Raw genomic sequence first — 22692 nt, forward strand, 5'->3', positions numbered from 1 at the left:
TAGGGAGCGTGGGGTGAGATGTGCCAGTTTTTACTCGAGGTGACTTTAAAGAGAGGGCATGGCAGTAATGTGTCCAACTAAAATATGTATATCAAAGCAAGACAAATTCAATACCAAATTACTTATTAAAGCTTTTTTAGTTAACATCAAAGGCCAATTTTAGCAGTGGATAACACGTCAAATACATGACAGATCTTAAGTGGGCCTATATAATATTTAACATTTTCAGAATAAAATTAAGTTAAACCTGAACAAAATCAACTGCAATTCTCAGAACCAGAACAACACCAGCCAGCCACAACACAATATGCCACTTGTCAATGCTGCAATTTTCTTCAGTATTTTCCGACTCCACATTCCCAATTCTAAATAAATGAAAATTGTGGAACAAATATTTTTATAAATAAAAATAAAATGAATTTATTTAAATGAATCAGATTTTGTTGGGTCAACTTGTGTACCTTGAAAGTATTTATTGTGCTCTTAGAACTTACTGCCTCATTTCTCCACGGGCTGAGTAAAATGGATGCCTTTTCAAAAATATGAGGTCACATGACCAATTTCTTCTATAGTTTTCTAGAAACAAGGGGTGGAACAACTCTCGCACTGGCACAAATCACCCCCCTCTCCCCTAATCAATGATCCATTGAAATAGTTAGCTAAAACTAGGGCTAACAGATAAGTGATTGAAATAGTTAGCTAAAAACAGGGCTAACAGATAAGTGATCGAAATAGTTAGCTAAAACTAGGGCTAACAGATAAGTGATTGAAATAGTTAGCTAAAAACAGGCTAACAGATAAGTGATCGAAATAGTTAGCTAAAAGCCAGCTAATGGGTAAGTGATTAAGATAGTTAGCTAAAAGTAGGGCAAATGGATAAGTGGTTGAAATAGTTAGCTAAAAGCAGGCTAACGGATAAGTGATTAAAATAGTTAGCTAAAAGTAGAGTTTATGGGTAAGTGATTAAGATAGTTAGCTAAAAGTAGGGCTAACGATAAGCGATTGAAATAGCTAAAAGCAGGCTAACAGATAAGTGAATAAGATAGTTAGCTAAAAGTAGGGCCAATGGATAAGTGATTGAAATAGTTATTTAAAAGTAGAGCATATGGACAAGTGAATGAAATAGTTAGCTAAAAGTAGAGTTTATGGATGTGATTGAAATAGTTAGCTAAAAGCAGCTTAATGGAAAAATTTGTTGAAATTGTTAGCTAAAAGTAATGGATAAAGAGTTAAAATAGTTAGCATAAAATAATGGATGATCCTTTGAAATAGGCTAGTGAGCTAAAAGTAGGCTAATCACTACATGATTCAGATAGTTTGCTACATGTAAAAAGATAATTGTTAAATACCAAACTATTTTGTGGCATTTAAAAGTTCTGTCAAAGAGGAGGCGAAGATAAACAGACCTTTATGTAGTGTACTTATCAACTTACACAAAATGTCAGTCATTATTTTTTGTTTACAGTCGTAGACGTAGCTTAAAGTAATGGATACGTGGTTGAAATGTTTCTTCCCCTCCAAGTCGAAGGAACTTAACCACATACACACATCCTCTCATGTTGTCATGCAGTAGTACTGGGTGTGATCTCTTTTTTTTATCTGAAAGAATGCACACCTGTGCCTCGTGTGATTAAGTATGTGCAGGTGCGTTATGCATGAGGCATCACAAAGTATAGCTCATATACATATTTAGGCTCCAATTCAAACAGACACGGTGTATACTCCAAATGTACAGAGGATTTGTTTCTGAATGGTGAGACCTATTGTGGCTCTCGTCTTATTCACAGGATGATAATGTGTATGTGTGTGTGCCATGTTTGTGTGAATGCCTGCATCTGTCTTCTTTTGTTGTTGGATAGTGAGTATACGTCTGAGAGACGGACTGAGATGGAAAGTCAGCCTGGGGAAGTTTGTGAAGAGAAGGCTGCAGTCAAACAGAGAGCGAAACGGTGCTCAGATTTCATCCAGATTAATCTGGGATCTTTGTAATGAGGGGTCTACTGTATATATTTAGCCAGTGCAGTGAGATGTAGGTCAGACAGGCAGGCAGGACAGGCCAAACAACATGCCCAGATTGCCCACACTGAAGTGACCTTGAGTGGACCGCCAATGATCCGCAACAACAACTCTCTATCTATTTCTGTTGACCTGTGACTGGCTGATACAATGGCTTTCCATGCTCTGGTCACAAGTTTCAGCCTTTACGTTTCTCCTCGTGGAGCAAAAGAAAAAAAGATCTGGGAAATTCAATATCGTGCAGCTTGTCTTTACGGAAACATTACTTGTTGATTAAAAAGAAAGAGCAGGGAATGAATTACTGTCAATGTTCGCTCTGTGTGTTGATACTGGCATTAGTTCAAATCTATTCAATGCAAGAACAAAGCACACTCAGAGACATTTCTCAGTCTGTCTTCTGCAGCACTAGACACGGAACAAAACTAACTAAACACAGAAATATACGACAATTATTCATTTTACAACCTGCAACATGATTTTATTGACTGAAATCTTTTATAGTGACAGTCCTTTGCTACTGGCCTCGTACTGGGAGCTGTGGTGACAATAAACGACTGATTCTCATGTTAATTTGCAGTCGTGAATTAATATGTAAGAGATAATATCAGATCAACACAGTAGAGCTTTCTCTGCGGATCCATCGTTCCACTTATTCTCTTTTAAGTGCCACTCTAGTCGAAAATGTGTTTTGCTCATTGTCACTTCTCCTGGATGTTTGGGTGCAGAATGATGTATGTGCAGAGTTTTAGAGCTGGTTTTCACATTCATCTGCTGCAAGTGGAAAATGTCTCCGAGCTCCCGTATGGTCACTGTTTCAGGCACCAGTAAGATTTTGTGACATCACAGCTAGGCTGGTCAATCATTGTTCAATATACAATCTGGGTGAAGAGGAAGATGAATTTGCATGTTCTCCAATGGTGAAAGCATGGCCGACCCTACTCTCCCTCTGGTTGGCTACTCGTTGCCTTTGTTTGGTGGGTTGGTTAGGGTGAAGGCCCAGACACACCAAACCGACATCAGAGAACTAGTGGCGACAAAGGCCGACTGTTGCATTGCCTCTTGTTGCCTGTGTCTCAGCCAAAAAGGTGGACTTGAACACACCACAAAGTGGTGATGCTCCAACCTGGACTCACTCTGAAGTTGTCGAAATTTGGAGCTTGCTGCATCAGAAACCAATGAAAAAGGCGTCCTTTAACGTCGGCATGATACACGGCCGGTTGCGGTTATAGTTTAAGGGCGCCCAGCGGCATCAGGGAAATACGTGGCGGGACAAGGATGAAAGTTAAGGCAGCAAATGTCCGAGTGAGGCAGGCGGGAGGGGCGGAGAAAGTGGTATTTGCATCCCGTAAGATTCTACAGCCAAACCCTATTCTTTTCTCCTAAACCCAACAACCCAACTGCCAATCAGAGTGACATCATTCACCAGCAGGCTCTGCCGTCCCAGACTCCGATTCAACATGCTGAATCAGCCGAAAACAACTGACAAACAGCCCACACTAAGGTGACAGACTGGCCGACGGTGATCGATGGCTGACTGACGGCTTGGTGTGTCAGGGCCAGACCCCACCAGGAGGTGAGCCCGGCTTTAAAGTGAATTTTCGTAGTGGCCCAACAGTGGAATTTCAACTCCCAGGTCCATCATGTGATGCCATTGGACCTAGAAAGACTTCTTCCCATTGACTTACATCAGGAAAGAGCCATCTCTAAATCCATGGATACATTTCTTTGAGCATCACAACCCCTGCAAAATGACTTGATCTACTATCTGGATTTAATCTATTTAATCTAATAACATTTGGAAAGTGTAGAAAAGCCACAAGCTTAAATTATTTCATCCCCTCTCAAGTTAGCGAAGCGCTAAACTGGAAGTAGCCGGTCCGGTCGGTAGAAGTCTCTAGTGCAGTTAGACTATGGGCCCAATTATGAGGAAGCAGCGCAGATTATCTGGGCAATTTCTAACCCCAACCCTATATTTTATCTCCAAGTGCACGTCACACACTGAGCGAGCCGCCTGTTAATGACGCTGTGGGCTAATGGGCATGTAGCTACTTCCATGTTTCAGATGATACGTCATGTTTGTAGTCGACCAATGAAGATGAGTTTACATATCACCTTGGGTTCGTCCTTCACCTTCTCAAAATGATCCCACACTTTGGATTTCCTGCCCGACATGTTATTAACTAGCCTGTGGAATAACCGCAGGTACCAGCCCTGGAAATGAACCTGACGAGGACACTTCCTGTGTCTGTCCTTTCACATTAAAGTCATACATGGTCCAGTCATATAGGTTTGGATTTATTTTGACAAGGTGCAGCTCCTGATAGAGATTCACTTTTTTGTTTTTTGTTTTTGTTTTTTTCTGCGACTAAGCGACCAATGAAATGTTGTTGACTAATGATCTTTCTGGTCGACTAACGTTAGGTCGACGTGGGCAGCCCTAGTAATTTCATACCACAGAAATAGAGCTTTTTTTTTGGCTTCATGCGCCACTGAGCAGCTTTCACAGGAATAAACAGGATCCTGCTTTCAATGCTGTGTCCAGGTCTCTTTATGCATCCATGGTCAGGGCCCTTATGAATGACGAATGTCAGGATGAGCAGGGCGGGTCATGCCTTTGCTAAATTCAAATGCAAATTCATGAGAGTTGGTGTAACTTTAAGATTTTTCAAGAAAGTTATTGAATGTTTTGTAGAAAAAAGAACATATCAGGTACAAAATATAATCAAAGCATTTTATTTCTACATGTCTAACTTTGTGGAGGGGGTCTTAAAATTATGACAACAGTCCTAAATGATGCGGCGCTTTGAGATTCAAAGCCCACTCCTGTGTTCATCAAGTGTGACAGAGATGTGACGTATCGCTGATACTCTCACAGATAAAAGATCAAAACAAACTGAGGCTCAGGAGGAGGAAGAGGAGGAGGAGGGTAAAGAGAGAAATGTGCCCCATGGTGTATGTGTGTAAACCTACAGTGAGGTGCCACACCCTCTATCATACAAACACTGTAGATATCTCCCTCTGTCTTTCACACACAGACACAAACACCACTTGTGTGTCACCACAAACACCTTTCCCTCAACTGCCCCGTCAGATCGGTTGTCACAACGCTCCAAATACCCACATAATGGCGGCTCTGTTATTTAGAGTTATGACTCAAAATCGGAGGAAAGAACATGCTGTACTGATGTCTGAAGCTCAGCTATGACAAAGCTCTCAAATATTCACCAAATGCATTTCAGTTTGCTGCTCGTGGTGAAGGCGCACTTTGTCTTTCTGGACTCATACACTCTGTCTCCCCCCTGCCTTTCTACCTCGCTCTGCTCTCATATAAGTATTTTGTGTTCCTCTGTATATTCTAGCTCAATTATGTAATTTAGCACCCGTGTGTGTGTGTGTGTGTGTGTGTGTGCGTGTGTGTGTGTGTTCAGTAGCCATGGCAACAGCACAACATATCGGCGACCACAGAACCGCAGTGGGGCCGCGGGCACTGCCAGGGTTGTGCCAAAGACTAATCCATGCCAGAGGTGACATGAGCGAAGGAAAAGTGAGGCGGGTGGAGACAACATGACACACACATGCAAAAATCACACACACAGAGACAGACGTATACACACACACACACACACACACCAGCGTATTGCTCTCTCCTCTCACTCCTTCCTTTTAAAACACAAGCGCGCACACACACTGGATATCCTCCCATTCTTCTTGGCTGGAGCCTCCCATGGCAATAGCAGTAGGAATCCATTCTCCACGGATGCTGGGACAGCTGTGCTGATATTGAATGAGACACAGTTGGTTCTGCCTCTCTCTGCATGCAGCTCCAGATAAAAACTACATGCTACTTAATTCAAATCTATATCGCCCGCTGCCAAAATGTGCCCAGCTCATCTCGTCTTTGTCTCCGCCACCAAAGACAGCTCTGAATTTCTTTGCAAAAATTGCTGTAAATTCACTCCTGCTGACGCACGGTGGCCCCCAGTCACCAGCTGACAATAAACACAGAAAATTTATATCACTGACAAACACATTAATCACAGAAACCTTCATAAGCCTCGCAGTTATATGCTTAGAATGCAAATAATCCACAACATGCTACCAATTTTGAGGCTGCAGAGATAACAAAATGCCCACATCTGAAGCTCTGGGATGTCTCAGCAGGGCGGCCTCCTTGTTTTAGGCTGCTGGCGCCCATGAAAGGAGGATACACAAAGACGCCACCTTGAGCGGCTGTTTTTAACAAAAAACATAACCGCTTTTCCAGCTGGGAAATTGCCACAAAATCAGTTGTTTTTTACTAAGACACTGCTGTGCTTCTAACCATGAAAGTCCCCAAGAAAGCAGTTGTTTTTTTACTGAGAAATCACTGCATTTGCAGCAGGGATAATGCCACTAGAAAAGGTTGTTTTTTATTGAGATATAGCTGCATTTCCAGCCAGGAGAGTGCCACAAAAAGCAGATGATTTTTTACCAAGACACTGCTGTGTTTCTAACTGGGACAGTGCCACAAAAATCAGTTGTTTTTTACTGAAAGATCGCTACATTTCCAGCCGGCAAATTGCCATGAAAAGCAGTGAATTTTTGCAAAAACATCTCTGCATTTGCAGCTGCAAAAGTGCCATGCAAAGTGGTTGTTTTATATTGAGATGTCACTGCACTTTCAGCCAGGATAATGCAAATAAGAACAATTGCTTTTTCTTACCAAGACATAACTGTGTTTCTCACCGGGAAAGTGATGCAAAAGTGGTTGTATTTTTTTACTAAGAAATTGCTGCATTTCTAGCTGGAAATGTGCCACATAAAGAGGTTGTTTTTAGCAAGACAAAGCTGCATTTCCAGCCAGGATAATGCCAGTAAAAGCAGTTGTTTTTTATACCACAACATCGCTGTGTTTCTAACCAGGATAACGCCGTGAAAAGTGGTGGTTTTTAGCTAGACTTAGCTGCATTTCCAGCCACTAAAAGCAGATGTTTTTCACTGACACATTGCTGCATTTCCAGCCACAAAAGTGCCACGACAAGTGGTTGTTTTTTACTGAGACATAGGAGCATTTCCCACCAGTTAAGAGCATCAAAAGCTGTTGTTTTTTACCAGCGCTGAAGTAGGATACACAAAAATGCCCCCTTGACATCACTGCTTTTCCAGCTGTGACTGTGCCACCAAAACCATTTTTTTAAGCCCAAACATGTTGTTTTCCAAACCATAACTGAGTGGTTTTTGTGCCTAAACATAACCACGGTAACGACAGTGCTGATAAAACAAAAAGAAATGTTAAGTTTCAACATTACTGCTACATGATAAGCTGCGGTGTGGCCTGTCGGTGGTTTGCAGAGATGTACAATGTCAGCATTTGAGTTGGTTCAAAGGTCATCCTGGATTATTTTGACACAAGTAAAGTAACTAATATAAATATATTTATGACACCAAACACAAAGGTGTGTACATTTAGAATCAATGAGCAATAAATTATTTTTTATGACACACAAAAAGTAAAAAAATACACCAAATGTTTGACTCGAGCGTTTTTTTAACGTCGACGGTTTTTGTGGTGTGTTGGCCTGTAACTGGCCGCATGGTAAGGATGAATAAGTAAAAGGAACACGGTGTCCCAGGCAAGTGTCTGGCATCATGACCTCCTGGTGTCCCGTGATGAGGGGAAAAGATCCGGCGCTGCCTGCACAGCACAAAACAGCAGCGCGGCCAATCGGCGACTCCAATTTCACCCCGTACTCCCTGCCTGTCTTCCCTTCTTACACGTGCACCGCGCACACACACAACTCAGTTACAAGAGAGCACAATAGATCAGCCCTACCTGTCAATCAAGTGTGCTATGAGTTCATTCTCCTGTCTGGCGTCCAAAAGCAGAGTGCTTTACTGGCTGCAGGGTCACTTTTATCCACAAGCTAAACTTCTCTCTGCTGTTTGGCATCACCACCACTGTATATATAGAATTAAGACAATTAAACTAGTGTGCAACTGAACCAAAACCCACAGTGATACCATAATTCAATATCTGAGAAATGTAATACAGGCAGTGTGACCGATCCTTAACTCGCTGCAATGTGACTCTGGAGCTCCAAACTGCAGCAATTGGCCTGAAAAGGATTTTGTTAAAGGATAAAGGTGAGACACAGTCGCCTGGAAACAGCAAACCCGGCTAATCCAGCGATAACCACTCACAGGGCCTAATTGGCATGAAGACACCAAAAGGTTTTAGGCGCGCGTTTGCATGTCCGTGCACATGCATGCATGGCTACATGTGCATGTGTCTTTAATTGTGAAAAATCCAACGTTTTCTGTTTATTCAGACTGCGGTTCCATCAGATTTTAATCCTCTGAACAGCTGTTCCAACTCATTTTGCAGGCCTTGGGAAGAGACAGAGGGATATAGGGGTGTGTGGAGGGGGTTGTAAGGGCCACCTCATCAAATACGTGTAAATGTAAAGTTAATGCTTCAGAGTGCAGATATTGATTACATTCATTTAATCAGATTTTCACATAAAACAAACGAGCTCATGCTTTGATATTTTCACTGAAAACACAGCTCTCTGATAACGGCTGATAACGGCTGCCGGTGACGTAAGAAAAATATAATACATCCTCCTGGAGCAACACATAGCAGCTGATAAAGAAACGCTTCGGACTGGGAGGAGAAAAGCAATAAGTCATGTGTGCCGAGACGGTGACCTCAAAGCAGAGGTGACTTCTGACGGACAGACAAAACAAGAGCACGAAAAACATTTGTCACATATACTGAGTTCTTTAAGGGACTGTTGGTTATTGATGAGGAGGGAGGGTGCAAAACAGGAGAGGCATGGTAAATAATTTTTTAAGCACTTGGGAGGGACTTGTATGTATATTTTTTGGCTCAGGGGAGCAGCATGCAACCTTAAATGGTTGTATTTTGTATTTATTTTGAACCCCAAAACTCGACTGCAAGTTTGGAAGGCAAGTTTTTTTAAATCAGCAAAATCACGTGTTAGAAACTGAAAAAGGTTTGTAATTATTAAGATTTGCATTTTGTTTAAGAAAATTTCGGTGATAACTCTCAATCCTGTGATGTTTGCTCATTGAATTTAGAACAAAATATTTAGAAAACAAGATTGCTAGGGGCCTGTTTACAGTGGAGGAAGGGTTGTGCTTTTTCCTCCAGTCACTCAGGGCTCAAAGAAAAATATCTGCAGCTTCAGGGAGATAAAGAAAAAAAACCAAGTCACACAGCAGCCACAGCCTTCTCTGATAAATAAAGAACAGTCCCTAAAGAGATCGAAAATGAACTGTCCGATAATCAGCCTACACCTATGCAGACAGCTGCAGGAGCAGGACGCAAGGCCTGACGGAGAAGTGCAGTTAAAAAATAAGAGGAGACATTTCAAAATGAAGGCTGGTATTTTATCATGCATGCATTACTTTTTTAAAATTCAAATATAGCTCAGAGGTAATGTTTGTAATGTGATACATGTGCTACAGATATTTTCCTCCGCACACACTCAAACACATCGCGGTCGGAGCTGCGCACACTTTTTGGTTTATCTGCGCTGCAGCACTGCAACAAAAAAAGTCGCCTGGCTGAAGCATGTCGCCAAAAACACAGAGTAGAAAATGCAAACTTTCCATGGAGTGTGTGCAAAATAATCTCCTTCCCGCGCGGGCCTGTAACAACTGTGTGCAGCTGCAGGTCAGCGTGAGCGGCCCTGCAGGAGCACCACACAAAAAAGAAAAAGGAAAAACATTTTCTCAAGATGGAATATGCAAAAACACAAACACCTAATGCGGAATAAATAGGGACTAAATAGGACTTACCACTAAGGCATTGTTTAGAAGGTGAGTAGGGTAATACTTTAGTGTTGAGAGGGTGTTAAGAGGCGAGGAGAGCAGGGGTCAGCGTCCAGGCGGGCAGAGGGGGGCAGAGGGAAGGAATAAGTTAAAATGTCGCACCAGTGAAAAACAGTCTGAGATTAAAAACATCACGAGCTACATATTAAAACTACTGCACACATTTAAAAATGCAATGAAACCCCCCAAAGACAAAAAATAGGTTGTAATTTAAGGTTACAGATTTTGTGCTGCGTCATTGTGGCCTGCAAGGGAACGGACACTTTGGAGAAACAACAACGGACAAAAACTCAGATACAGTTAGTTAGCTGGCAATTACAAAAGAAGATGATGTCAGGAAATTTAATATATGCTTTAAATGTGTTTTTAAAAGAATGGATGGGAAATTAAAAACATGAGCCGGCTCCCACTCCTCTGGACAAACCTTGCAGAGCGCTAAGATTTAAAAAAAAAAAAAAAAAAAAAAAAAAAAAAAGTCCGAAATATAGATGTGAGTTTTGTCCCTAAATTCTTCGATCAACATGAAAAACACAGCAGAAGTCTCACACGCGCGCGCGCGCGCACACACACACACACACACACACTCGTGTCTTCCCAGAGCTCCATTACGCACCGTCGTCACATCCCAGCTCGCTGCTGCTCTCCAGCAAGGCTTTTATCACAGTTAATAATTCATTCGATTGTTTACAATTGTTGCCATATCCGAGGTCCAAGCTCGAATTTTTAATTATTAACAGCAATTAAATAAACAAAATGTGCCTCCCCGTCTGCAGACGGAGCTGCAAGGGAATGTGTGTGTGTGTGTGTGTGTGTGTGAGACAGAGAGAGAGAGAGGGAGAGAGAGTGTGTGTGTGTGTGTCTGCACGGAGAGGGAAACTTCTCTTCACACACATAAGGTAGAAAATTTTAAAAAATGACAAAAAGGAAACACATATGAGGGGTGATCAGTGCCGGGCCAATGGCACACTGTAAGTTGCCATCATGTGCAACATGTGTGCTGCGTTACAGTGTGTGTGTGTGTGTGTGTGTGTGTGAGCTCCTGTTGTCAATTAGTTACAACTGAGGGAAATTTATGGAGCTTAATAAAAGCTCCTTTTGTTCAGAGATTATCTGATGTGAGAGAATTTTCTATCAATTACAGATAAAGTCATGGTCTCTGAGGCCTGTGTGGAGATGCAGGCCGGACGCCTCACAGCTGGGAGATGCTTCATTATTAAAATAACACGAGTGTGTATGTTACACACACTCATGTACAGGCAACATGTGTGATGCTATCAGCATATTTCACCAATGTGTTTCTGTTTTCTGTCTGAGTTAGATCCACCCTCCGAGTCTAAAGTCAACACGCTGAGTAGCCTATAATAGCTTCTTCAATAAAATAAGGAATTAAGGGAAAATAATAAAAAATCTCCTCTGCCCGTCTGGTGTCAGCGAGAGGACGACGTTATGATCCTCACTGGTGATGTTTTCAAATGGGAACCAGACACGACTTGTGCCCGCACGAGAGGAGCCGAGAACATCCTCTCATGCAGCCTCTGGTAGCAGCCGTCAGAGGGAAAAACTCTTTTTAATAAAACCACTGTAAAAATCAGGGTTGAATTACACTTCAAACAGGCCCTGGCAGTCCACTGTCAGACGAAGCCAATGAGGGATAAACAAGTCTGCTTTATAAGAGTAAAGACTTCCAGCAGCTGTGGAACGTGGGCAGGTCGCTGCCACCGGTTGGCTTCAGTCAAACCTGCGAAACCTTAAAGAGCAGGAAAAATAAATAAAAAAGAGGCTTTGTGTGGAAGTGCTGCAGGGAAATAGTTAAATTTAGGGGTTTATTTAGAGGGTTTGTGACAGTTTATGCAAGATAAAGATTAAAAGTGTGACAGAGGGATTTTTGAAATCTAATAGTTTCACGGCTGCGGTGCAAAAACTCACTTTAAAAAAAGTTCTGCAAGAAGCCTCACATTTCTCCTGTTCGCTCTGGAGCTGATATTTTCACACTGAAATTAATGATTAAAAATTGAGGTTTTAATGTGACTGAGCCGAGAAAATAAAGAGCTCAAATATGGCTGAAAAGCACGAGTTATTACAGATGCCTCACACCTGAAGAGACTCATCTCACCACAGTGAAAAAACAAGTTCAAACAGCGACTCCAGGATCAGCTGAGGGAGATTTTACTGACATCTCCTGCACAACAACAACAGCAACAAAGTCACAGATAGCCAAACAACAAATTGTGCTAAATATGATGATTGATTTCTAAAAACTGGCACTTTTTAAAATGAAGAGCTTGAGTAAGGTGTGGAGCAGACTGACCTGCAGCAGGAAGCAATCCTAAGATACACACACACACACACACACACACACACACACACACACACAAAAACAGTGGCATTTATTTAGTAAAGTATGTCTAAGTGTAAAAGCAGCTGTGTCAGCTCATGTGGGGAAAATGTAAAATACAAAGACAGAGGCTGAAATCTAAAATCACTGTTGACCTGCGTGTGAGCACGTGTTGCATTCAAGTGCAAAAAAAACTTGCAAAATAGCGCAGCGAAGCCCCACAAAGACACTATGAGAGAAGACGTCTGCGCTGCTCTTCACACTTTATAATTAACGCACGCACGCGCGCACGTGCACGCACGCGCACGCACACACAGCAGCCCCAGTGGCTCTGCTCTGCCCGGGTCTCAGCTCCACATGAAAGCAGCCCTAAAGGCGGCGGTGTGCGCCCTGCTCTCCTGCAACTCCTCTCTGCGGCCAAAAACTGTGCGGAGCCTCGAACACTTGGAGAAATGTGTACGCGCGGTGATCTGAAGCTCCGGTCCACATCGTGTCTGTCTGTCCCTGCTCTGCTTTCCCCTCCTCCTGCTGCCTCCCCTCCTTCTTTTTTATATGAAATACATTTCGGGAGAAGCGCCATTTTCTCTCCAAAACCATGTGCGATGAGAAAGTTTCCTGCGGCACAAACGCGCTCGGAGTCGGGACGCGCGGCGCAGAGTGGAGGAGCAGTTTGACACACAACAAATAAACACACATGTAAAATAAGACACAGAAGCAGCGCGTTAAAATACCCGGCGTCCACACGACACGCTCCCCCCACCCCCCAAACAATGGAAGAAGATAAGACAGTTTACCTGTGTCAAGCAGTACGGGGAGTACATGGTTATTTTTAGAAAGGAGAATTGGAGAGCTTATTTAAGTTGGATGGAAGCTCGGTATAGTGCTGCATTGCAATCGCTCGCCGTCCTGTTTCTCTCACTCCATGCTGCTGCAGCTTACAGTAACCCCGCCTAGAAAGTGAAAGCTTGCACAAACTTTCAGGGAAAAAACTTTGTCTCCCTCCCCTCTCCTCCTGCACCACTTTATCGCTCTCCTCTTTCTAACGCATTCTCCTAAAAGGCGGCATTTTGCTTTTTTTTGTTTTCGCGCAGAGATTCGTCAGAGGAGCTGCTGGCGCGACTTTGTCACTTTTCAAACGAAATAATTCTTTAGATTAATCTTCGGTGTGTGTGTGTGTGTGTGCGTGTGTGCGTGTGTGTGTGTGTGTGTGAGGCGCTGCGCACAGCCTGCAAGCTGCTTCACCCTGTGTCTTTTACATGGTCATGATCTGCTTTAGTTGCGTTTAATGACCCGTCAATCCATGTTATGGAAATGAAATATAATAGTCAGAGGGCAGATGAGTCGCTCAGTGCGTGTTTTGTGTAGTCACACTGTTGCTGCATTGAAGGAAACACGTAAACGCATCATCAGAACACATCAGCTGCAAGTGTCCATAGGTAGAGATTGTTAGGGGTCCTCCTCAATATTTAGAACAAATGCATTTGTGCATAAGCCTCTGCCCCCCCATGACAGCTGCAGAGGACTTTTATGGCAACATAAATACATTTGCATCAGAATACTGATGCAGAAGAAGCAAAAAAGGTGCAAAAAATTACAAGATTGCAGAAAATAAAATGTTTTAATGCTCAAAATGTTCTTCTTTTGTGTTTACTGACCCGTCAATCCATGTTATGGAAATTAGATATAATAATCAGAGGGCAGATGAGTCACTGAGTGTGTTTTGTGTCGTTACACTGTTGTTGCATTGAAGGAAACACGTAAACATATCATCAGAATACATCAGAGTTACAAGGCAAAAAAACCGATACTGTCCATAGGTAGAGATTTTTAGGGGACACGTCCTCCTCAATATTTAGAATATGTGCATTTGTGCCTTAATTTGAAAATATGAAATTAGCAGAGGACTTTTAGGGCAACATAAAGACATTTGCATCACAAACTGATGCAGAAAAGGTGCAAAAATTCACCAGAATGCAGAAAACCAAGTGTTTGATGCTCAAAATGTTTTGCTTCAGTTGTGTTTACTGACCCGTCAATCCATGCTATGGAAATGAACTATAATAATCAGAGGGCAGATGAGTCGCTGAGAGTGTGTTTTGTGTCGTTACACTGTTGCTGCATTGAAGGAAACACATAAACGCATCATCAGAACACATCAGCTGCAAGGCAAAAAAGGATACTGTCCATAGGCAGAGATTTTTAGGGGGAGCAAAGGACACGTCCCCTCAGTATTTAGAATATGTGCATTTGTCCCCCTCAGTAAAAAATATTAAAGTATGGTGACATTAAAGACATTCGCATCATTAACTGATGCAAAAAAGGCAAAAAAGGTGCAAAAAATTCACCAGAATGCAGAAAATTAAGTGTTTGATGCTCAATATTTTCTGCTTTACCTGCACGCCCTACATCTTGTCATGGTAATGTTATGCTTGACCCATCAGTCTATGTTACGTTAATGAAGATATAATAATCAGAGGACAGTGTTGTTTTGTGTCGTTACAGAATACATCAGCTGCAAGGCAAACAAAGGATACTGTCCATAGGTAGAGATTTGGAGGGGACAGTAAAGAAACATTCCCCTCAATATTTAGAACATATGTCCTCCCATGACAGTTGCAGAGGACTTTCATGGCAACAATTAAGACATTTGCAGCATAAATTGATGCAGAAAAGACAAAAAAAGGTGCAAAAAATCATCAGAATGCAGAAAATTGCCCCCTCAATATTTAGAGCATGTGCACTGAAAACATTACAGTAACAGAGGACTTTTATTTTGACAAAATTAAAGTTATTTACACCATAAACTGATTCAGAAAAAGCACAGATTGGTGCAAATATTCAATAGCATGCAGAAAATGAAGTGTGTGATGCTCAAAATATTCTGGCAGAGGTGTTTAAATGTCACGCCTGAATACTCAATATATATATTGATAGTTAGACTTTTTGTAGTTTAAGGTTTGAGTGACACGGACACTAATTTGACTTTGTTAATGTCATGGGTCATGAGTTACGCCGTTGTGACACTGAAGGAAACATAAAGAAGTCATCATCAGAGTGGATTTTTGGTAAAACATCTGCAGGCAAAAAAGGAATAATGTAGGAATACGAATAAAACATCCTTCGGTGGAGATTGTGGGGGGTGCAGCTGGCCTGAATATTTAAAACATGTGCCTTTGTGCCCCTGATAAAAACATGACAGTAGCAGAGGACGTTTATGTCAAAATCAAAGTCATTTACATCCCAAATTGTGCAGAAAATTCACCAGAATGCAGGAAATTTAGTGTCTGACAGATAAAATTTTCTGGTGAAAGATCCCCAAAGTCCCCAGTTTCATATCAATCAATCAATCAATCAATCAATTTTATTTATAAAGCCCAATATCACAAATCACAATTTGCCTCACAGGGCTTTACAGCACACGACATCCCTCTGTCCTTATGACCCTCGCAGTGGATAAGGAAACCCGAAGACGGTAGAAACCTCAGGCAGAGCAACTGAGGAGGGATCCAGGACGGACAGACGTGCAATAGATGTCGTACAGAACAGATCAGCATATGTGTCTCTGTTAAAATGAAACCCACACCCTTGACAGTAGCCTATGAACGCTGCTGTGTGTCTGTATGAGCTCTGCGTCATGAGCCTGAATAAAGCATGCACAGGTGTAGATATCAGAGGACACGCCCCCCTCAGTATTCAGAAAGTGTGCCTTTGCCCCCCTGTAAAAACATAAAAATAACAGAGGAGTTTTATGACAAAATTAGAGTCATTTACACCATAAAGTGCTGCAAGAAAATCAGCAGAATGCAGGTAATTAAGTGTTTGATGCTCAAAATTTGCAGCTAGGGGACCCCCACATTTCCAGTGGCGGGAAAGTGGGACTGATTACTCAGGGCGTCAGTGGGAAGGTGCCCCCAAAAAGCCTGAGATGAAAAGTTTGGTTTTGTTTGCAGTTGTTTATTTCGAAGTTATTAGAGCCATAACTAAATTAAAATTGGCTGAATAAATAATCTGAAAGACTGAACTTTGTGTAAAAACACAGAGGAACCTCTCCGAGGCCCCCCGCCCCCCCTTAAAGGCGCATAATGGTTTAGTCCGCCCCTGCACAAGGATGTGCCTCTTAACACAGCTCCATAAAGGAAAGAAAGGAAAAGGAAAGAAAGCATCTGACTGTATAAATAAAATTCAAACGTTGCATCAGAGAGACATGGATCAAGAGAGGGAGGGCAGGGGCCCACAGACACTGCACATGCACAGGGCCCAGAATTTGGTGCTACGCCCCTGCCTGTTTCATGTTTCCCCCGATGTTTAAACAAAAGCGACGCCCTTTTATGAATATACAGTGAGGCCTGTGGAAACTTTCTGCAGCTCATGATGTGAGCGACACGGACACACGAGCGTCTCTGATTTGACTCAGTTAATAATGTATATAACAGGATAAGCCGTGCGGGCTTATGTGAGTGCAGACGCATGAATCAAATATTTTGTTGTGGCTCCTGATGGGAGGATTTCAGCTCTTAAGTCTCATGCATTAAAAGCTAAAGTTTGCACTGGATTATATACTTAAATTCATTTGCAGGCGTTTGAATCGACGCATTATCTCATCACAGGCTGTAAAGTTAAGACTATTTATTTACTGAACCATATTTGACCCAGTCTGGAGCCCACAACTGTAGTTTATAAACCAGTGAAGTGAGTCCAAGCCAAACAGAGAAGCCGAAAAACGAGCAAACAGTGAAGACGGACATGCAATCACAGCCTCTGATCCAACTGAGCCAAATCAGGGTGTGTGAGAAGCGATGCACATATCACATTAAAAATAAAGTTTCTTGGAGTTGGTCCTGAGTGTGGTACGGTGGGAATTTGGCTGAGAGCGAAGTCATTGTAAAGAGCTGAAATTTTGGGCCTGACACTGGAGTCCCACAGATTTATGAGGCCTACTGCTTGTGCATGTCTACCGCAAGCCTCTGCAGGCGAAACAAAGGGATCTGGGCGCTGTGTGGCCAATTACTGCACACGGCCAGATAGGCGAGCCAGAGACGCAGGCGGGGAGGGAGAAAAGTGTGTGGTCAGAGTGTATGTACGCCACTAAACTGCAACCTCCTGGCCTCACAGGGTTAGAGCTCCAGCATTCCTCTCTGAGGATATGATACATGACTAATATGAAACACACCCAAATAACACACACACCTTTTTGGTTTCTCTTCAGGCAGGTGTACCGACTTCACTGCAACATTAAGAGATATTCTTTGTTCTCGTGTTTTGCAGAGGAGCCATTAAAAGCACCGCGAGTGCAAAAGGTTACAGCGAGCGGTTAGACGGGGATCACCCCCCCCTCCTTTATAGAGTCGACTTGCATGCAACACACGCAAACACTCCTCTGCCGTGGCTCCTTAAATGAGCCACACATTTAGTGGTCTGTGTGAGTAAATCTCTCATTAAGTAACACATGGTAGAGCCATATGCTACGGTTGGTGGGTCTGCTGCGGCTCTGCTTTTTCACACGCTCCAAATATACATATTTACCACTGCTGCAGAGCGGCCAGCGCTGTAATGACTTCACCCATCAGCTCGGAGCTGTCGTACAGTTGCATTCAAAACACAGCTAATAAATGATCACAGAAATTGATGTGTCATTTATCCTCGTGTTGAAGACTTCGGGGAAGCTTCTGCAAAACAGGTTGTTCAAGGATGACAGTAAAACCACAAATCTGCCTGAAATGATCACACGCGGTGCCGACGCCACGCCTGTCTGTCTGTCTGAGGCCCACAGTTTACACACAGCACATGTTAGTGGTTCCCAACCTGAGGGATCAATCAGAGGGTCGAAAGATCACTGCAACAGGTTCCTTCATACCAACTCATCTCTGCGTGTTACTCATCTTTTAGAAGTCTCACATCCTTAAAAATTAGATTCAAAAAATGTTGTCAAAAATATCAATTTATCGAGACATACTGAGTCTGAATATCTGAGACAGTTTCAATAGTAGAGTAGTGAGTAAAGGTTTCAGAAGTGAAGTATAGGAAAGTCGTCATTGTCATGTTACACATGGGTGGATTATTGTAAGAGCCTCCTGGGCACAGGGGCCCAATGTGTCAGGGGCCCCTGGACTTCATCTGTAAAATTAATACACATCGACCAGGAGGAGACACAAAAGACCACAGAGGTGCAAAGAGACGCAACTTGATTACAAAAACAGACAAAACATCAAAATGACAACAAAGAGACCACGAACAGATGCATTTTACTGCAAAGACACAAATTAAGTACAAATACGGGCAAAACAACAAAATGAGTACACAAAGGCACAAAACAACCACAAGGATACATACAACAATCTCAAAGAGACACAAACCGACTACAAACGGATGCAAAGGAACTGCAAAGAAACAAAAGTTGTGTATAGCAAAATGGACAAAACGACCACAAAGAGACACAAAACAAGCACAAGGATACAAAAAAGGAATTCAGAGAAACAGAAAGACCACATGATGCACAGGAACTGCAAAGAGACACAAACTGACTATTAAAACAGGCAAAACAACAACAAAGACACACGAGAAGAACACAAACAGACACAAAGGAACTGCAAAGACACATAAAATGACTTCTTTAGAAAGAGACACAAAACAACCACATACAGATGCATTTTACTGCAAAGAGACACAATTGAACTACAGAAACAGGCAAAACAACAAAACAACACAAGGTGACTACAAACACACACAACACAATCATAAGGAGATGCAAAACAACCCCAAACAGATTCAAAGGAACTGCAAAGACACAAAACAAGCACAAGGATACAAAAAAGGAATTCAGAGAAACAGAAAGACAACATGATGCACAGGAACTGCAAAGAGACACAAACTGACTGCAAAAAGAGCACAACAACACAAAACAATTACAGAGAGACACAAAGGAATAACAAGCGTACACACGATTACCTAAAAGAAACAGACAACAACTACAAAGACACATAAAACAACCTCAAAGAGACACAAACTTAGCCTTCCTGCTGTTGTGAGCTCAACTTTCTGTTTTACTCCCAAACACTGTCCAGAAATTCAAATCCAAACACGGCCAATCAGGGATCTGCGCCATAGAAACCAACGTGAGCAGCCAATCAGGGACTGCGCTGTATTAGATGACGTAAAGTGCAGGCCGCAGTAATGGTGGCTCCCGAAACAACAAGACGACAGCCAACCCTGACTCAGAAACAGAGTCAATAAAAACAGTTAAACAAGAACAAGAGTGTGTGTCTGTGTGTTTTGGACCCTTTGTTTTGTGTTTGCCTCCTTCTTTTGTCAGCGTGCTGCTGATCTCCATCACTCTTCATCAGTGAGGGTGTAAATGACTGAATAAAGGAGAAGCAGTGTTGTGTGTCTCTGAGACATGGGTAATAAGTAAAGAGTTTGGGTCAGTGTGGTGATAATTGTTGGCTGTGTTTAATGGTTTCTTTAGTTTGTGTGTCACTGCTGCAGACGATCCGGTTCCCTTTTGGTGCTCGTGTTTCGTTCCCGTTTTCCTTTAAACTGGCGATTTGTTCTGCTTGCCTTTTCCCGTTTTGAAAGTTCCCTCCATTTCACCGTGTTACTCCGTCCTTCCCCTGGATCTCTGGCGTGGACGTAACAGACTCTACTTGGCACAAGCTTGATTCAACAACTGGCTCCGCTGGTGATGATGAAGACGTACTCTGATGTTTGTTACGCTGATTGGCTGAAGGAGTTTGTCTGTCAAGGCGAGTACTATCGCCCACTGAGTCCAGACTGAACCAGAATGTTGAGCTCACGTCATCAGGAGGTCGTAGCAGGCTATCAGAAAATGGCCGCACACAAGGTTACCACAGAGAGCCAAAAAAAGATGCATAAGAACAACAAAGAGATAAAAGTCTGTGTGTCTTGCTCTGTACGAGAGGTGGTGGGGCCTTTTTTGTATCTATGCCCAGGGACACACTGTCTGATAATCCGCCCATGATGATAAAGACTTGTTATATTTACCTTTTAATACAGTGTTTAAATTTTATAGCCTCAGTGTCAGTTCTTCACTGTGGTGACAGAAATGGCTTCAATATATTTCCAGGTGCTGTATCAAAGTTAGAAATTCCAATACTATGGAAAAAACTAAAGTATTTCCTGGTTGCAAATTCTTTTTTCTACCTGAGTGATTTTAAAGTGCTGTGATTATTAAGCTTTTTTCTACTCCTAAACTCTTTGAGTGTATTTTTCTACCCTTTAAACACTGTAGGCTAAAAATAAATGTTCCCATCTAACGTCCCCTGAGGGTCTTACTGTGTGATGTGTTCCTGCTTTCTATAATATTGGTAAATTTACCAAGTCTGTTTGCAATTGGAGGAGCTCACTATTACGTTTGTTTTTATATTTGAAGAGCTCATTGACTTTAATTTGTATGCATACCAGAAAGTGCTGCTGGCGTCCTCGGATTTTCCCGGGTGAGAGCCTGTATAGTCTGTGTGAAGTGTGCATCGGCGCAGGGGACACGTCCCCCTTAATATTTAGAACATGTGCGTTTGTCCCCCCGAAATTAAAACATGAAAATGTCAGAGGAGAAATTTAGACATTTACACCATGAAGTGATGCAGAAAAGACAAAAATTGGCGCATACATTCACCAGAAAGCAAGAAATTAAGTGTTTTTGATTCTAAAAAATTTCTGCTAGACGACCCTCAGACTTTCTGTTTCATATGTGTCCCCAAATGTTGAAATTAAACCTTTGCTCTCAACAGTATGTACGCTGCTGTTAGTATGAGCTCTGCCATTGTGGGCTCCAGACTGAGTCGACGTTTGGGGACTAGAACAATGTCAAGAGATTTAAGTGATACACAAAGGTTGGCAGAAGTCTTGGCGTAAGTGTTTCCTAAAATCAGGCTTTATATGTCATCCTCCAGCAACATGTCTTGTTTCAATTCACAGAGTTCTTCAAACAAGTTGATATCTACGGAAAAATCTCTCTGATCTTTGTTTTTTAAATTCTTGTGCAATACCGGACACTCACTGTTCTCCCAAAATGTTTCAAATTAAATAATCTGACTAAGAAATCCACTCATAACTCTCAACCACGCGATAAACCAGTAAGTCAATAGCTGTTCGTTTGAAGGAGTCACAATCCAAAAAGGTTTGAAGAAACCATGAGTAAGATTTACAAAGATTTGGAAGTGGCGTCTAGGGGTGAGGATTGCAGATTGCAGCCAGCTGAAACTTCTCCAGGTCAGTATTTCTTCAGCATTTATTGTTTCGGAGGTTTTTACTAGGAGCTGAATTATTCACAGAAAACAAAAAACAGACCTGTTGATTTAATCAGTGTTTCTTCTACACTGTTAGTATGTTATCCTATGAAAGTAGTGCGCAAAATTTGTACATATCCTACGTGATGATGAGCCAGCAATTTGTTCATAACCCACATATTTTGAAAGGCTGCGATCACGTGAATAAGATGCTAATCGTAGTTAAGATGAAGCGGTCCTGAGCAGTTCGGTAAAAACCCTAAAAGCCTAACCAGGGACAGGGGTTGCAAATTAGCCATGGCTAGAGATGTGTATGCATTTCATCTACTTTGTGTTTTTCAAATGAAGTAATGTTGTATGTATTTGGCCTTGTCAAATAAACAAGTAGATAAATAAATCAGGTGGCAGGTTGAGGCGGTGGATGGGTCACAAAACACAGGACTTTACCCTGAAGACCAGAGTTCAGAACTCTGTGAACTTAGAGTCATTTAAAGGTGCATCGTCAACATGTTTCTCTTTCTAAACCTAACGGCAATCACTTTGCTTACCTAAAGCTAACGTCCATAACTACTTCATAAGATATCACACGAACTGCTGCGTGTGCATTTTGCATAGGATATCATATGAAACATTTGTTTTGCCACAGCAGACTGGTGTTAAGAACCCTGTTAACTTTGAGTCGTGTCTCTTTCGCTAAACCAAACCACACTAACTTTACTTTCCTAAATCTATCCTCCTTAAGTGTATGTTAATTACGTAACTCTATGTTAAAGGCATGACGTCATTCGTGGGGCACTAATTCGTAGGATATCATAGGAACTGTATGAAGATACGTTGCACTTAGTGCATCAAAGATGAGCGCCTGTAAATGTGTGCTCACGTCATTACGGATTCAGATTTTTAGGAGGTTTTTACCGGGAGCCGAATTATCTGCACTAAAACAAACAGACCAGGTGATTTCAAAAGGTAAATACAAACTCATGCACTGTTTGTATGTCTTCCTAACAAAAGTAACGCGCCAAAATTGGTACATATCCCACGTAATGATGAGCCAGTAATTCGTACATAACCCACATATTGTGTAAGGCTGAGATCACGGACAAAGGCACTGACGGTAGTAAAGAAGGAAGCTGTCCTGAGCAGTCCAGTTTGGAGACAGGTTGTGGTGGTGGATGGGTCACAAAACTGAGAACGTCCATAACTTCACATTAATTATGTAACTTTACTTGAAGGACACAACGTCATTCAGAGGGTGCTAATTCA

General features: G+C 42.1%; 1 protein-coding gene across 7 annotated transcripts in view; it reads right to left on the minus strand.

Moving 5' to 3' along the window:
* Window positions 1–22692, minus strand: part of nfixb (nuclear factor I/Xb) — a 221532-nt gene that overhangs the window by 176033 nt on the left and 22807 nt on the right. For 2 of the 7 annotated variants that reach the window (XM_049561064.1, XM_049561076.1), the window contains exon 3: window positions 9820–9855. The exons of 3 other annotated variants lie outside the window; for them this stretch is intronic. In XM_049561064.1, coding sequence (XP_049417021.1) covers window positions 9820–9855 — 36 coding nt within the window. Of the gene's footprint in view, window positions 1–9819; window positions 9856–12981; window positions 13146–22692 lie in introns of those variants that run through there. 2 more of the 7 variants (XM_049561067.1, XM_049561071.1) reach the window with 2 other exon arrangements.

This window comes from Epinephelus fuscoguttatus, linkage group LG19 (assembly GCF_011397635.1).
Source record: "Epinephelus fuscoguttatus linkage group LG19, E.fuscoguttatus.final_Chr_v1".
Lineage (NCBI taxonomy): Eukaryota > Metazoa > Chordata > Actinopteri > Perciformes > Serranidae > Epinephelus > Epinephelus fuscoguttatus.